Source organism: Chiloscyllium plagiosum, chromosome 30, assembly GCF_004010195.1.
Source record: "Chiloscyllium plagiosum isolate BGI_BamShark_2017 chromosome 30, ASM401019v2, whole genome shotgun sequence".
NCBI classification, from domain to species: Eukaryota; Metazoa; Chordata; class Chondrichthyes; order Orectolobiformes; family Hemiscylliidae; genus Chiloscyllium; species Chiloscyllium plagiosum.
This window is the reverse complement of record NC_057739.1, coordinates 5255828-5272763: the sequence shown is the minus strand read 5'-3', so window position 1 is coordinate 5272763 and position 16936 is coordinate 5255828. Positions and strand designations below refer to the sequence as shown.

The 16936-nt window shown below is 42.5% G+C and overlaps 1 protein-coding gene across 1 annotated transcript in view; it reads left to right on the top strand.

Annotated features, from left to right (window-relative positions):
• bspry (B-box and SPRY domain containing) overlaps positions 1–8095 on the top strand; it is a 37979-nt gene extending 29884 nt beyond the window's left edge. The window contains exons 5-6 of the mRNA XM_043719857.1: positions 1476–1600; positions 6971–8095. Coding sequence (XP_043575792.1) covers positions 1476–1600; positions 6971–7497 — 652 coding nt within the window. The 3' untranslated portion in view covers positions 7498–8095. The remainder of the gene's footprint in view (positions 1–1475; positions 1601–6970) is intronic.
• The last annotated feature ends 8841 nt before the right edge of the window (positions 8096–16936 follow it).

Below are 16936 nucleotides of genomic sequence, written 5' to 3'. Positions count from 1 at the left end.
ACAGATCTTTGCGGTATACCACTAGTAACTGAACTCCAGGATGAATGTTTCCCATCAACCACTACCCTCTGTCTTATTTCAGCTAGCCAATTTCTGATCCAAACCGCTAATTCACCTTCTGTCTCATGCCTCGTATTTTCTGCAATAGCCTACCATTGGGAACCTTATCAAATGCCTTACTGAAACCCAAATGCATCACATAACTGCTTTACTCTTATCCACCTGTTTAGTCACCTTCTCAAAGAACTCAATAAGGTTTGTGAGGCATGACCTACGCTTCACAAAACTGTGTTGACTATCCCTGATAAAATTATTCCTTTCTAGATGATTATAAATTCTATCTCTTATAATCCTTTCCAAAACTTTGTCCACAACAGAAGTAAGGCTCACTGGTCTATAATTATTCGGGTTGTTTCTTTAACAAGGGGACATTTGCTATCCTCCAGTCTTCTGGCACTATTCCTGTAGACAATGACGACATAAAGATCAAAGCCATAGTCTCTGCAATCTCCTCCCTGGATTCCCAGAGAATCCTAGGATAAATCCCATCCGGCCCAGGAGACTTATCTATTTTCACACTTTCCAGAATTGCTAACACCTCCTCCGTATGAACCTTAATCCAGTCTAGTCTAATAGCCTGTATCTCAGTATTCTCCTTCAAAACATTGTTTTTTTCCTGTGAATACTGACGAAGAATATTCATTTAGCGCCCCTCCGATCTCTTCAGACTCCACACACAACTTCCCCACTACTGCCCTTGACTGGCTCTCATCATTACCCTCGTCATTCTTCTATTCCCGACATACCATTACACATGAAAGTCCCAGGTTAAACTCTGTTGGTTGTTGTTTCGAATACAACATATTCTGGGTTTTATCACAGATGATCAAACAGCCTGTTAAAATGTACCACCTTGTTGTATGTTGTTCTCAGGAGTGTCCTGGAGCTGAATTTCTAAATCTACATCTGCATTTGCTAAAAGAAAATCTGTCTGTATTTCAGCAGCTTGCAGTCTGACAGTAAAAGGGTGTGTTGTAGGCATAGATTATCGCAGGTCCAAGATCACAGGCAATGGCTTCACGTTACTGATGAAGCCTGGTTACTCCGTCACATTTTCACATTTGATAAACAGACCCCAAACACCCATTCTTACTACGAGGGAAAGCAGACCCATGTGATTGTTGGTTTTTGCAGTTAAGTTATCTTAAATCTGTGTCCTCTGCTTACCAACCCTCCTGCCAATGGATACTTTTTCTCCATATTTTATTTAGTCTTTTTAAATATCTCTAGTCTCCTCTAAACTCTCTATTTAGGACAATCCCAACTTCTCGGTTATGTCAACGTCACTGAAGTCCTTCATCCCTGTCATTTCCTCTGTAGTCACTCCAAAATCTTGAAAACCTTCCAAAAGTACATTGTGTAGAACTGTAAGCAATGTTCCAGCTACTCTATACTGAATGTAATTTCTGTTCTAGGGCGGAGGAAGCAGAGGGAATTCTTGAGCCCGAGGACTCTAATAAGCTGAACTTCAACCTTGCCTGCGTTCACAGTCATCTCCTCAGTAACCTGTGGGCATCTGCAGCCATGATCTGCATTCCAGGTCAGTAATAACTAACCGGCAGTCCTTTCTGAATCAAGCCAAGACTTTGCAACCATTGTTTTATTTGTACCAAGTCCTGGTCCCCAACCATTCTGGGCTGGCTGATCTGCATCGGCTCCATTCAAACTGTGTTTTCAAATAGCAGTGTCTGCTGACCCACCTGCGACTGTGGGCAACTGCTCATGCACACACTTCTATACTCATATTGTCATCATGTAAAAGGCTACATTAGACATCCACAGAGAAGGGATTGCGAAGAAGAGCTCAGCGGCAGCAAGTGAAGATGGGGGAGGTTTGGCAGTGAGAATGTGAGATTCATGAGGTCCCCTTTCTCCCTCTACCCCACTTCCTTCCCCTACCCCACTTCCTCCCCCTACCCTCCATCTTCTTTCTGCCCACCTCCCTTCTTCCCCTCTCTCCCTCTGCACTCACTCTGCCCCATCCTCCACTTTTCTCCATCTGCTCTTCTACCCCTCTCCAATACACACGCTTCCTTCTCTCTTCCAGAGTCTAGATCATGCCCCCCCCCCCTCCACCGCCTGCCCCTTCAATGCACATGCAGAAATTTGGGAGGGTACAGTGTGCATGCACTAGTGTCAACAAATACAGCCTTTCAGGTACCCCCCACAGATTTGCCCATCCCTACCTCTGTTACATTCACCAGCCCCACAACTCACTGAGATACTGGCTTCATCTAATTCAACCTGCTTGAGAATTAATTATTTTCATTTCTCCTCCATTGGTGACCATGCCTTCAGTGGCCTTTGAAATTCTCTTCTTAACTATCCTCACCTCTCTATCTCTTTTTCCTTCTTTAATACACTCCTCTAAGACCCAAGATACAGGATAAGATTTAGACCATCTGGCCCGAGTCGCTGCATCATTCGTCATGGCTAATATGTTTCTCAACACCATTGTCCTGCCTTCTCCCTGTAACCCTTGATCCCCTTACTAATCAAGAACCTACCTCTGTCTTCAATAGACTCAATAATTTGGCCTGCACAGCCCTTTGTAGCAAAGAATTTCCCAGATTAACCACCCTCTGGCTAAAGAAATTCCTCTTCATCTCAGTTCTAAAGGGTCATCTCTTCAACCTGAGGCTGTGCCCTCGGGTCCTATTCTCTCCTATTAGTGTAACTGTCTATCCAGGCCTGTCAGTATTCTATAAGTTTCAATCAGATCTCAGCTCATCCTTCTTAACTTCATCAAGTACAGACTCGGATTCTTCAACTGCTCCTCATATGACAAGATATTCATTCCTGTGATCATTCTTGTAAACCTCCTCTGGATCTGCTCCAATGCCAGCACTTGGGTATGGGGCCAAAACTGCTCACAGTATTCCAAACACTGAGACTTACGTAGCCTCAGTAGTACATCTCTGCTCTTGTATTCTAGCCTCTTGAAATGAATGCTAACATTACATTTTCTTTCCTAACTGCCAAATGAACCTTAACAGAATTCTGAATTAGGACTCCTATGTTCCTTTGTGTTTCAAATTTCCAAAGCCCTTCCATTTAGAAAATAGTCTACACCTCCATTTTTCTTACCAAAGTGGATAACCTCATACATTCCCACATTGTATCCCATCTGCCACTTCTTTGTCCATTCTCCCAGCCTGTCCATGTCCTTCTACATCCTCACCACTTCCTCAGCACTACCTGTCCCTCCACCTTTCTTTGTGTCATCTGCAAACTTAGCAACACTGCCTTCAGTTCCTTTGTCCAGATCATTAATGTGTACAATGTTGCGGTCCCAACACTGACCCCTGAGGAACTCTACTAGTCACCAGCTGCCAATCCTGAAAAAGACTATATTATTCTCACTCTCTGCCTTCTGCCAGTCAGTCAATCCTCCATCCATGCCACAAACACATCAGGCTTATTTAGCAGCCTCTTTTATGGCAACTTGTTAAAGGCCTTCTGGAAATCCAAACAGATCATGTCTACTAGCTCTCCTTTGACTAACTTGCTTGATACACCTCAAAGAATTCGAACAGATTTGTCAGGCATGACCTCCCCTTGATGCAGCTGTGCTGTCACAGTCCTATTTTACCACGCACTTCCAAGTACTCTGCAATCTCATCCTTATAAATGGATGTGATACCAATGACCCAAGTCAGGCTGTCTTCTGCCTCCCTCCCTTCTTAAACAGGGGTGTTACACTGGCCATTTTCCAGTCCTCTGCAACCCTCCCTGAATCCAATGATTCCTGAAAGATCACCACAGTTTTCTCCTTCAGAATTCTGGGTATAGTCCATCTAATCTGGGTGTCTTATCCACCTTCCGACCTTTCAATTTCCCAAGCACCTTTCTCCTTAGTGGTGGCCACTACACACACCTCTACCCCTGACGCTCATGAAGTTCTGGCAAGCTACTGGTGTCTTCCACTGTGAAAACTGATCCAAAGTACCCATTTAGTTTCTTTGTCATTTCTTTTTTCCAGTCTTTTTTCCCCATTGCTACTCCTCCAGCCTCATTTTTCAGGGGCCCAGTGTGCATTTTTGCATCTCTCTGACTTTCTTTAGATACTTTAAAAAAAAACCTTCTGCCTCCTTCTTTTCCATTACCAGCTACCTGAGTTTCATATTTCACCTTCTCCCCTTTATTCCTTGTTTTGTTGTTCTCTGCTTATTTTTAAATACTTCCCAATTCTTTGGCTTCCCATTAATCTTCACCACATTGTATGCTATTTCTTTTGTTTTTATGCTGTCCCTGACTTCCCTGATCAGCCGTGGTTCCCTCGTACTTCCCTTAGTATGTTTCTTCTTCCTAGGGATGAATTTCTGCTGTCCTTCCCAAATTACCCTGGAAATGCCTGCAATTGTAGCACCACCATCTTCCCTGCTCAGCTCCCCTTCCAATCAACTCTAGCCAGCTCCTCCCTCATGTCTTTGTAGTTACCTTTACTCAATACCGTTACATCTCACAGACATTCCATGAATTCCTTTTCTTGAGATCCTCTACCAACCTGATTTTCCCAGTCTACCTGCATATTGAAGTCCTCCAAGATTATTGTAATTGCGCCTTTCTTACAAGCCTTTTCTATTTGCAGATTTATTTTCTTCCTCACATCCCGAGAACTTTTAGGATCCTGTATATCAATATACAGATGCTATATCAATTCTTCTAGGGCAGCGCGGTGGCTCAGTGGTTAGCACTGCTGCCTCACAGCGCCGGGGACCCAGGTTCGATTCCACAACTGTTGTGTGAGGTTTGCACATTCTCCCCGTAGTGGCATGGGTTTCCTCCAGGTGCTCCAGTTTCCTTTCACAGTCCAAATTAAATGGATCGGCCGTGCTAAATTGTCCAAGTGTCCAGAGATATGCCCGCTAGCTCGATTAGCCATGAGAAATGCAGATTTACAAGGATAGGGTAGGGGGGTGGGTCTGCGTGGCATGCTGTTTGGAGGATCAGTGCAGCCTTGATGGGCCGAAAGGCCTCCTTCCGCACTGTAGAAATTGTATGGTTCTTGCTATCGATTTAATTTCATTTCTTACTATCAATGCAACCACAGCCCATCTGTCCATTTGCCTGTCCTTTCGATAGGATGTCTATCCTTGGATGTTCTGATCCCCTTGCAGCCACATCTCTGTGATACCCACAACATCGTACCTGCCAATTTCAATCTGCAGTACAAACTCATTCACCTTGTTTTGTATTCTGTGTGCGTTTAAGTACAACACTCTCAGTCCTATGTTGACTGCCCTCCCTTCTAATAACTGTCCCCCTATCTGCTGTGCCTGAATTTAGATTCCTGACCCTTTTCATATTTTCTGTCCAGTAATACCCTGGAGTATTTTCTGCAGTAATACTTCATCTTGAAACTTTAACATCTGCTGAGTCCTTCCCCTCTTTATCTTTTTCTATAATTTTCCATACAACTGAACCCAATCCCCCCAAATTTAGTTTAAAGCCCAATCCACAGCCGTAGTTATGTGATTTGCCAAGACTCTGGTCCCAGCTGATTCAGGCGAGGTGTGTCCCATTGGAAAGCTCCCTCCTTCCCCAGTGCTGGTGCCACTGTCCCTTGAATCCAAACCTGTTTTTTCACACAAATCTTTGAGCCACGCATTTACCTATTTAATCTTGTTGACCCTGTGGCTCAGTTAGTAATCTGCAGATTATTACCTTTCTGGTTCTGTGTTTTAATTTAGCTGCTCATATTCCCTCAGCAGAACCTCTTCCTTCTTTCTGCCTGTATCATTGGTACCTACGTGGACCACAACAACTGGATCTTTCCTCTCCCACTCCAGGTTCCTCTGCAGCCCAGTTGAGATATCCTGAACCTGGGCACTAGGTAGGCAACACAGCTTTCAGGACTCTCGATCCTGGCCACAGAGAACAGTGCCTACTCCCCTGACTATACTATCCCTGATTACAACTACATTTCTCTTTTCTCCCTGCTCTTGAACGACTCCCTTACCCTTGGTGCTCTGGTCAGTTTGCTCGTTCTCTCTACAGCCCCCCACTATCATCCGCAGGGGCAAGAATCTCAAACCTGTTGGACAAGCTCAAGGGTTCAGGCTCCTTCAGCACTACCTCCCGGATCCCTCTATCCACCTCACTCATGGTCACAGCCTCCTGTCACTGACCACTGACCACATTTGAGGGAGATAATCTAAGGGGTGTGACTGCCTCCTGAAACACAGCTTCCTTGCCCCTCCCTGATGTGTCAGTGTTTGTAGCTCATTCTCCAGCTCATCAACTCTAGCTGGAGTTCCTCAAGTAACCAACACTTACTACAGATGTGGTCAGCATGAACCACAATGGGGTCCACCAGTTCCCACATCGTGCAGTTACAACACATCACCTGACCCAGCATCTCTATTTTAATTACATGGTTCTTACTTTGATTTCTAAAAATCTTCTACTGATCTTTGTAACCTGTAACTATTTCCCCTACTTACCTTCAATCTGAAAGTAACCTGTAATAGTCAAATTAGTAGTTATTACTAACCAATGAACTTACCATTTCCCTGTGATATCACTGTATTTTGCTGGGCTCCTAACCCCGGCCCTCAATTTATCCTGTTTTAAAAGAACCTTACAAACTATGAACCAAAAAAGCAAGCAAAAAGTACTTCTTCCCCTCTGCAGTAAATTTCCACACTTCCTCCAAATTCTCCGAACTATATACTTCGGCTGTGTGACAAAAAACAAAATCTGTGCCAGTGCAGCATTTCCGTAGTACTGCACATGGGAGAGCTAACCAAGACTTGGTGTTCCAGCCTCTGGAACCCAGGACTTTAAACATTATTTTGTTTTCAAAAGGAAAGGGTAAAGATCATTCCAGGTCCAACTCTGGTGAGCTGGATATGTAAAGATTTTAATGGGTAAGGATCCTCAGTAACACAAGAATCTTGTGTTTCAGTTGCTGAAAACTTGCACATTGATGAGAAAACACTGCATTCATCGCTGACACTGTCCGAGAGCAAAAAGAGACTGAGTTTCGTCAGGAAAAAGGTCCATTTGTACCCGGACTGTCCTGAGCGCTTTGAGCATTGGCCAAATGCCCTGGGCCTGGAGTCTTTCCAGAGGGGCATTTGCACCTGGAGAGTAGACGTGGAGAATAGCTGCGCCTACAAAGTGGGCCTGGCTTACAGCTGCCTTCCCCGCAAGGGAACCGGTCATGAGTCCCGTCTCGGATATAACTCGTCCTCCTGGGTGTTCTCCCGCTACGACGAAGAGTACACGGTCGCTCATGACGGCCAGCTGAAGACCCTGGATCTACTGCGGCGCCCAAAGTTGATCGGTGTACTGGTGGACTATGATGGAGGTGAAATTCTCTTCTACGATGCTGATGCCTGTGCTATAATTCACAGCTACCGAACAAAACTCTCCTCTCCCGTCCACGCAGCGTTTGCAGTAGCAGACAACTGTATTACAATAGTCCAATAGAAGATTTAATGGGAACACTGAAAGTCTCCAGGTCTGCACCCTAACATTTTCCTTCAATTTTTTCATTCTTTATTGGGGAGATGGTGATGCAATGGCGATGTCACTCAACTTGTAATCTAGAAAGTAATGCTTTAGGTCATGGGTTCAAAGCCAACTGTGGCATGTGGTGAAATTGGAATTAATTTAATAACTATGGAATTGTAAAAAAGGTCTGAAGGGAATTGGAGAACCACTGTCAATAGTTGTAAAAACCTATGTGATCCATTAATATCACTTAGGGAAGGAAGAGCTGCCATTCTCACCTCGATATTCCATACTCACGGCAACATGGTTAGCTCTTCACAGCCCTCTGAAATAACTTAACAAGCCACTCAGTTCAAGGACAGTTAGGGATGGGCAACAACTGTTGGCCTTGACACTGACACCAATATTAAAGAATAAAGAGGAAAATAATTCTAGGAAGAGACCCCAATCTAAATGAAAAGCAGATTACAGGCATAGAGTCATACCAGACCCTTTGCTTCAACTCGTCCATGCCAGCTAGATATCCTAAATTAATCTAGTCCCATTTGCCAGCAATTAGCCCACATCCCTCCAACCCTTCCTATTCATACACCCATCCAGATGCCTTTTAAATGCTGTAATTGTACCAGCCTCCACCACTTCCTCCGGTAGCTCATTCCATACATGTACCACCCTCTGCATGAAAAACATAGCCCTTAGGTCCTTTATAATCTTTCCCCTCTCACCTTAAACCTATGCCCTCTAGTTTTGGACTCCCCCACCCTTGGAAAAAGACCTTGGCTATTCACTGTATCTATCCCCTTCATTATTTTATAAATCTCCATAAGGTCACCCCTCAATCTCCACTCCAAGTTCAGCCTCTCCCTATAGCTCAAACCCTCCAGTCCCAGCAACGTCTGGCCGAACTTGGATTTAAACATGGAAAACATTTTATCATCAGGTTTTTCCTTTCTAGTTTTCTGCCCAGGATTGTTTTATTTTTGCTGCTGTAGATTATAATAGTTCATTGGCTGGAGTTACATGTAGACCAGACTAGGTAAGGATGGCAGTTTTCCTTCCTGAAAGCACATTTGTGAAATAGTTGTGTTTTAATTAAAATTCAAAAACTCATAGTCATCATTACTCATATCAGTTTTTCATTCCCAGATTTAAATAAAATTAAATCAAATTCTCAAACTACTATGTGGAATCTGAACTCTCATTCTCTGGCTTCTTGGTCCAGTAACATACCCAGTGCATTCCACTATATTATAGTATAGTGGTTATTTCACTGTCAGAGGAGGGACTTACTGGATAGAGACAATGGTCAGGAACCAGGGTGATTTCTCCTTATGGAGAAAGTGAGGACTGCAGATGCTGGAGATCAGAGCTGAAAAATGTGTTACTGGAAAAGCGCAGCAGGTCAGGCAGAATCCAAGGAACAGGGGAATCGACGTTTCGGGCATAAGAAGAAGGGCTTATGCCCGAAACGTCGATTCTCCTGATCCTTGGATGCTGCCTGACCTGCTGCACTTTTCCAGCAACACATTTTTCAGCTCTGATTTCTCCTTAACCCAAGAGTACTGACCCCGATCATACCCTGTTTGTAATTCTGGTCTCTTCAGTATCTTTGATTGTAATCGCTCCCCCATTGGTGGCTGTGCCTTCAGTCACTGGGGTTTCAAAGTCTGGAATTCCATCCCAACATCCTTCTGCCTTTAAGAAGCTCCAGCAACCTCTGGCTAAACCTTTGCTGATCTGACCTCATGCCTGGTTGTGTAGTTCTGTGCCATACTGTGATTTATTACTCTCGGGAATGTTTTATCACAATCAAGTTGGTACAAGTTTTCGTTGTTGTTACTGTCACCCTGGTAACTTAGTTTCATCAGGATATAAGCTAGTTTATGGAGCAATCACAAAGGGGTTTAATGCTGACAGTTTGTAAAATTGTGGAAACTGTGTGAAATTCAAACTTTGTTTTTCGTGTCTGCCAACTCAGTGTTCCCTAGAGAATGTCAAGATTCCCAGAGTCTACTAGATCCAGGTCCAGATTAGTCTGAATGATACTGGGCAATAAGGACTGGAGAATTGAATGACTAGTTCCAGGTCCTCCTGCTTTTAATACTTGCGACTGGAACCATGTTGCCTGATTAGTGGGGGTTAGAATGTGAGACCTGAGAATACTAAATAAGCCTCCCCTCTGTTTCTCTCTCTTTTTCTCACATGGTTCTTGGAATGCCACTCTAACGCTACCTTTTAGAGGATTTGTCAGGGATAGAGAAAGGTTTGAGCCATCCACCTTCCAGCATTGACCTAGAGTCTCTCTAAATTTAAGGTTAATCTTCTGGACACTCTTCCGAGTAACCTAAAAGAAAATTATCCGGGGCAGCGAAACTATGTTTTCTGTTCATTTTCTCATTTGAAAACTTTTGCTTATTAATTTATTGAAGGTAAGGGCAAAGGTGAAAGGCTGAATAGGGTGGTTGGAATCATGTGATAAAAACATCCAAGAATTCTTGCAAACAGAATTGTTAAACCGTTCGATAGCACTGACTAATTGGATGGTGCATTAAATGAGATTCAGGTGGAAGGTATGTTGGGTGGACAATATCAAACTGTTAGGGGACCGATAGGTTGTAGAGAGGAAGATGAGGGTGGCAGGAGAGTCACTGAACTCTAAATTCCACTGACAAGAAGAGAAAGGTGTGTCACCGTGTTGCACTCTTCCATCTGAAGCATACACAGACAACAATGGAAAAGTGTGAGATGATTCACTTTGGAAGAATGCTGGGCTAATGGTAAGATTCTTGATAGTGTAGATGAGCAGAGAGATTTCGGTGTCCATATATACAGATCCCTGAAAGTTGACACCTGGGCTGATAGGGTTGTTAAGGTATAAGGTGTGTTATCTTTTGTTGGGCAAGGGATTGAATTTTGGAGCCACAAGGTCATGTTGCAGCTGTACAAAACTCTGGTGCGACCGCAGTTGGAGTATTGCATACAGTTCTGGTCACTGCATTATAGGAAGGATCTGGAAGCTTTGGAAGGGGTCCAGAGGAGATTTACTAGGATGTTGCCTGGTATGGAGGGAAGGTCTTATGAGAAAAGGCTGAAGGACTTGAGACTGTTTTCATTAGAGAGAAGGAGGTTGAGAGGTGACTTAATTGAGACATATAAGATAATCAGGGTGGATAGTGTGAGCCTTTTTCCTCAGATGGTGATGGCTAGCACACAGAGACATAGCTTTAAATTGAGGGGTGATAGATATAGGACAGATGTCAGAGGTAGTTTCTTTACTCAGAGAGTAGTAGAGGTGTGGAATGCCCTGCCTGCAACAGTAATAGACTCACCAACTTTAAGGGCATTTAAATGGTCATTGGATAAACAAATGGATGAAAATGGAATGGTGTATGTTAGATAGGCTTCAGATTGGTTCCACAGCTCAGTGCAACATCGAGGGATGAAGAGCCTGTACTGCGCTGTAATGTTCTATGTTCTAATATTGCGTGCCACCATTTAGCAAGCATTGGCATCAGTCACTCACTTTAAACATGCCCCAATGACAGAGCTGATTCCCACAATCTCAAATTCTACACTGGATCATACTGACACTATAGGACAGTGCCAGCAATTAAAAGGGCAATGTCATTAATTCATAAAAACTTTTAAAACTCTGAATTTCTGGTACAGTACAATTGCTTGATCTCAGTTATTTAATTATAAATGTATTTCTTAATCAGTAGTGATATAATTAAACAAAAGTATTTTTAAAATTGTATTTATGTTTGTACTTCTGAATCATATGTTAATTTATTGAATAATTTATGTCTTTCCCATACACTCTCATTGATCTTTCTCTGTGACTGAGGCAAATGTAAAAGAGAATGGGTGAGGAGGAGACAGGTTTGAAGTTAGTCAGCAGCTTATGTCCTGTTCCTTCAGTAAATTTGACATTCACGCTGAGCATAGCCCCACCTTCCTGAAATGAATCTGCCAAACAGAATCCCCAGATGTCCCCGTGACTTTCCCCCGGCAACTCTGCTTCCACACTGGTTGCCAATCAGTTCTGTATTGTCCTATAAGTCACTGTTTAGAGAATTGGAAGTGGGGAAAGTCCAGACTCTGAGTAACATATTGAAATACAGTACACTGAGGTGTTGCAACTTTCTGCAATATTTAAATTCATTCATGATTCTAACCAATTACCTTGGACACATTAGAAGGAGAGCTCCTGGCTGTCTGTTACTTTGCATAAGGATAAAGAATAGATTTATTTTTGAAGGTGTGAATTTATTTAAGGCTTACTTAGATTTTTGATAGACAAGAGAGACAAAAGGTTATAGGGAGGCAGCCAGGAAAGTAGAGCTGACATCATTACCAACTCAGTCATGATCATATTGATTGGTGGAGGAGGCTCAAAAGTTTTAGATTAGATTAGATTAGATTAGATTAGATTACAGTGTGGAAACAGGCCCTTCGGCCCAACAAGTCCACACCGCCCCGCCGAAGCGTAACCCACCCATACCCCTACATTTACCCCTTACCTAACACTACGGGCAATTTAGCATGGCCAATTCACCTGACCCTGCACATCTTTGGACTGTGGGAGGAAACCGGAGCACCCGGAGGAAACCCACGCAGACACGGGGAGAACATGCAAACTCCACACAGTCAGTCGCCTGAGGTGGGAATTGAACCCGGGTCTCAGGCGCTGTGAGGCAGCAGTGCTAACCACTATGCCACCGTGCCGCCCACTAGTTCTAATGGTCTACTCCTGTCCTAATACTTTACTCTTTACTACCTTTGCTATTTATACTGTTCAGACAAGGCACACTTTGCTGCTTCTTTGAAGAAAATTTCCTCTTCCCCACATTTCCAACTCAGCAAAGTTATCTCTGGCATTAATATATCTACACATACATCAAGGCAGAAACAGCTTAATTTTTCTAATATCAGAACTTTGAATCCTAATTTATGAATTGTTGTCTGAATTTAGGCTTGTGCACAACATCGTGGGCCGAAGGGCCTGTTCTGTGCTGTATTATTCTATGTTCTATGTTGTGTTATTGTCAGTGTGGGACTGGAACTGGATTATATTATGTATTTGAGAAAATATGACACTCAAAGACAAATCACATCACTTATACAGATATTGACTGCTCTAAGCTACACTGGATCATACTGACACTATAGTTGTATTTTCATCATCTGAATGGTACCTATATAGTCAATCAACGATAGTCCTAGAGATGTACAGCATGGAAACGACCCATCGGTCCAACCCATCCATGCCGACCAGGTGTCTTAAGTTAATGATTAGATTAGATTCCCTACAGTGTTGAAACAGGCCCTTGGGCCCAACAAGTCCATACTGATCCTCTGAAGAGTAATCCATCTGGACCCATTTCCCTCTAACTAATGCACCGACCACTATGGGCAATTCAGCATGGCCAATTCACCTGACCTGCACATCTTTGGATTGTGGGAGGAAACCGGAGCACCTGGAGGAAATCCACGCAGACACTGGGAGAATGTGCAAACTCCACACAGACAGTCGCCCGAGGCTGGAGTCGAACCTGGGTTCCTGGCACTGTGAGGCAGCAGTACTAACCACCATGCCGCCCCATAATCTAGTCCCATTTGCCAGCATTTGGCACATACCCCTCTATTCACAAAGCCATCAGAAGCCTTTTAAATATTGCAATTGTACCTGCCTCCAGCACTTCCTTTGGCAGTTCATTCCATACACGCACCACCCTCTGCGTGAAAAAATTGTCCTTTAGGTCCCTTTCAAATCTTTCTCCTCACACCTTAAACCTCTCGATTTGGACTCCGCTACTCTGGGGAAAAGACCTTGGTTATTCATATCATCCATGCCCCTCATGATTTTGTAAACTTATGTAAGGTTGCCCCTCAGCCTCCAACACTACAGAAAAAACAGTCCCAGCTGCCTCTCCCTATAGCTCAAACCTTCCAATCTTGGCTACATCCTTAAACCTTTTCTGAAATTTTTTCAAGTTTCATAACATTCTTCCTAAAAAGGAGACCAGAATTTCACACAGTATTCCAAAAGTGGCCTAACCAATGTCCTGTAAAGCCGCAACATGATATCCCAATTCCTGTACTCAGTACACTGACCAATAAAGGCAAGCGTGCCAAACGCCTTCTTCACTCTTCAACTCCACTTTCAAGGAGCTATGAACCTGCACTCCAAGGTCTCTTTGTTCAGCAACACTTCCCAGAAACTTACCATTAAGTATTATAAGTCCGGCCCTGATTTGTCTGTCCAAAGTGAGCACCTCACATTCATCTAAATTAAACTCCATATGCCACTCCTTAGCCCATTGGCCCATCTGATCGAGATTCCATTGTACTCTGACGTAACCTTCTTCATTGTCCACTACAATACCAATTTTGGTTCACCTGCAAACTTACTAACCATACCTCCTATGTTCACATCAAATCATTTATATAAAAAACAAAAAGTAGTGGACCAAGTACCGATCCTTGTGGCACTGCATTGGTCACAGGCCTCCAGTCTGAAAAGCAACCTTCCAGCACCACCCTCTGTCTTCTACCTTCGAGCCAGTTCTGTATCCGAGTAGCTAGTTCTTCATATATTCCATGAGATCTAACCTTGTTAACCAGTCTACCATGAGGAACCATGTCAAATACCTTACTGAAGTAACTTCATATACATCACATCCTGCCTTCATTAATCATCTTCGTTACTTCTTCAAAACACTCAAGTTAGTGAGACATGATTTCCCACATGTTGACTATCCAGTCATGTTGACTATCCAGTCCTTGCTTTTCCAAGTACATGTAAATCCTGTCCCTCAGGATTCTCTCCAATAACTTGTCCACCACTGATATCATGGTCACTGGTCTATAGTTCCTAGCTTTTCCTTACCACCTTTCGTAAATAGTGGCACAATGGTAGCCAACCTCCAGTCTTCTGGTGCCTTACCTTTGGCTATCGATGATTCAAATATCTTACAAAGGGGCCCAGCAATCATCTCTCTAGCTTCCCACAAAAGTCTTAGATACATGTGATCATATCCTGGGGATTTCTCCACCTTTATACATTTTAAGTTGTCCAGCAGCTCCTCCTCTGTATTATGGACATTTTTCAAGATGTTGCTATTTATCTTCCCAAGTTCTCTAGCTTCTATATCATTCTCCACAGTAAACACTGATGTAAAATACTTGTTTAATATCTCCCCCATCTCCTGCGATTCCATGCACCGGTGACCTTGTGGATCTTTAAAGGGCCCTATTGTCTCTCTAGTTACCCTTTTGTCCTTAATGTATTTGTAAAAACCCTTTGGATTCTCCTCAACCCTATTTGCCAAAGCTATCTCATGTCTTAACAAATTCCTTTCCATCCAAGCCCTTAACACGATGGCAGTTCCAGTCTGTGTTTGGAAACTTAAAATCCCCTACCATTACCACCCTATTTTCTTACAGATAGCTGAGATCTCCTTACAAATTTGCATGGTTTTGCATATTCTACTTCAAGTTGTTATATAATGTTTAAATCCATCTTGAAAACCCCTTTGGATATTCAAACAAATAAGATTTAATGAAAAATATACTCATGCCAGTATAATATTTTATTGACTGTCTCCGTCTTCAAAGGGAATTGGTAATAAATGCAATCCTTTTGTGTCCCCAGATAGCTGGCCAATGTCTTTATATGTTTTGTTTTATTAATACTTACAATTGGTCTCTGTGGCAGAGAGAGAGAAAAATGTTTTCATTGTTCACTGTGTTAACGAAAACAATTTTCTAAATATTTTCACTCTGTTTAAAACTCTATGTATGTTTGAGGTTTACATTTTTTTTCATCTTACTAAGGTCTGGCTATTTTGTAGTCGTCAGGCCTCCAATGTTCTCAATGCTTTTATACACAATTCACTTTGGCAGGAAGAAGACAGGAGCTGAATATTATTTAATTGGGGAAAGACTGCAGAACGCAGTGGCATGGTGGGATTTGGGGATCCTCAAGTCTAAATCACAAAACTCTAGCATATAAGATCAGCCGGTAATCGGGAAGTCAAATGGATGTTGTTCTTTATTTCAAAGGGAATGGAATATAAAAATAGGGTGGTCTTGGTAAAACTATACAAAGCCACACCTGGAAATACTGGGGCAGCTTTGGGCCTTTTATCTAAGGAAAGATAAACTGACATTGGAGGTAGTCCAGAAAAGGTTCACTAGGTTGATACCAGGGATTTTCTTATTAGGAGGGGCTGAGCAGCTTGTGTCGGTACTCATTGAAAATGAAGACAATGTTATTGAAACAGTTAGGATTTTTAAGGCACTTGACAGGGTAGATGCTGAGAGTGTACCCCCTTATGGGAGAGTCTAGGACTCAGGGTGTAATCTTAGTGTAACAGCTCACCCATCTAAAAGAGTTGAGGAGGAATTTCTTCTCAAGGAGGGTGGTGAATATGTGAAATTCTTTACTGCAGTGAGCTGTCGAGGCTGGGTACTAAGTATACTCAAGGTGGAGATAGGAAGATTTTTAATCAGTGAGGGAATGAAGAATTATGGAAAAATGCAAAAAAGTAGACTTAAGCAGATTCAGCCATGATCTCATTGAATGGAGGAGCAAACTCAATGGGCTGAATGGCCTCCTTCTGTTCCTGTGGTCTTTATAGTGTTTTCTCACCACTTTCTTGACACTTATTCAGATGTCCTCAAAGTGTGGTTTATTTTCATTAAGTCCTTTCATTTCAATTAAGATTTGAATTTCTTCATTACATCAGTCACTTCCTTTCCATATCTGTTTTATTATTGTGTTACGATATGGCGGTGAACCCTTCTGTTAATTAAACCAAACACCCAGAAAAGCTCACCTCACCTCGTAATCTGTTAAAAAAATGAGTGACAGAGAGCTCCCCAAATACCACTATTTAAAGAAAATATCAAATTATTCTTTAAATCTACAGTGAACATTAAACAACAACTATTCACAACTCTATGTCCCCCTTTCTCTTAACTGCTGATTACCTGCCTCCAATCCTATAATATGCTGCTCCACTTATTAAAATTACATCAACTTAATTTCAAAACCACACAGCGACTGCTGTCTTTGGTGTCTTTCTTTTTCAGGCTGAAGATCTCCCTGAGTCGTGTCTTTCTTTTTACTGAGAATATGTTTTGTAGGAAAAAGATACCTTTGATAGAGAATATTTTCTAATTTCTTAGATATGTGTTGATGGCAGTTACTCTGTCTCCAATTTTGAAAATGCTTGCCTTTTTTATATCCCTAACATCGGATTGTCTCATTGGTTAGGTGTTGGCAAGACAATAAATTCAAACTCAATTGGGTTTTAGTATCATGGGGCATAATTTAAACTGATCGGTTAAATTCAAATTGTTGTCAAAACAACAACCAACTCCGGTATCTATTTCACAGTCAAATGTT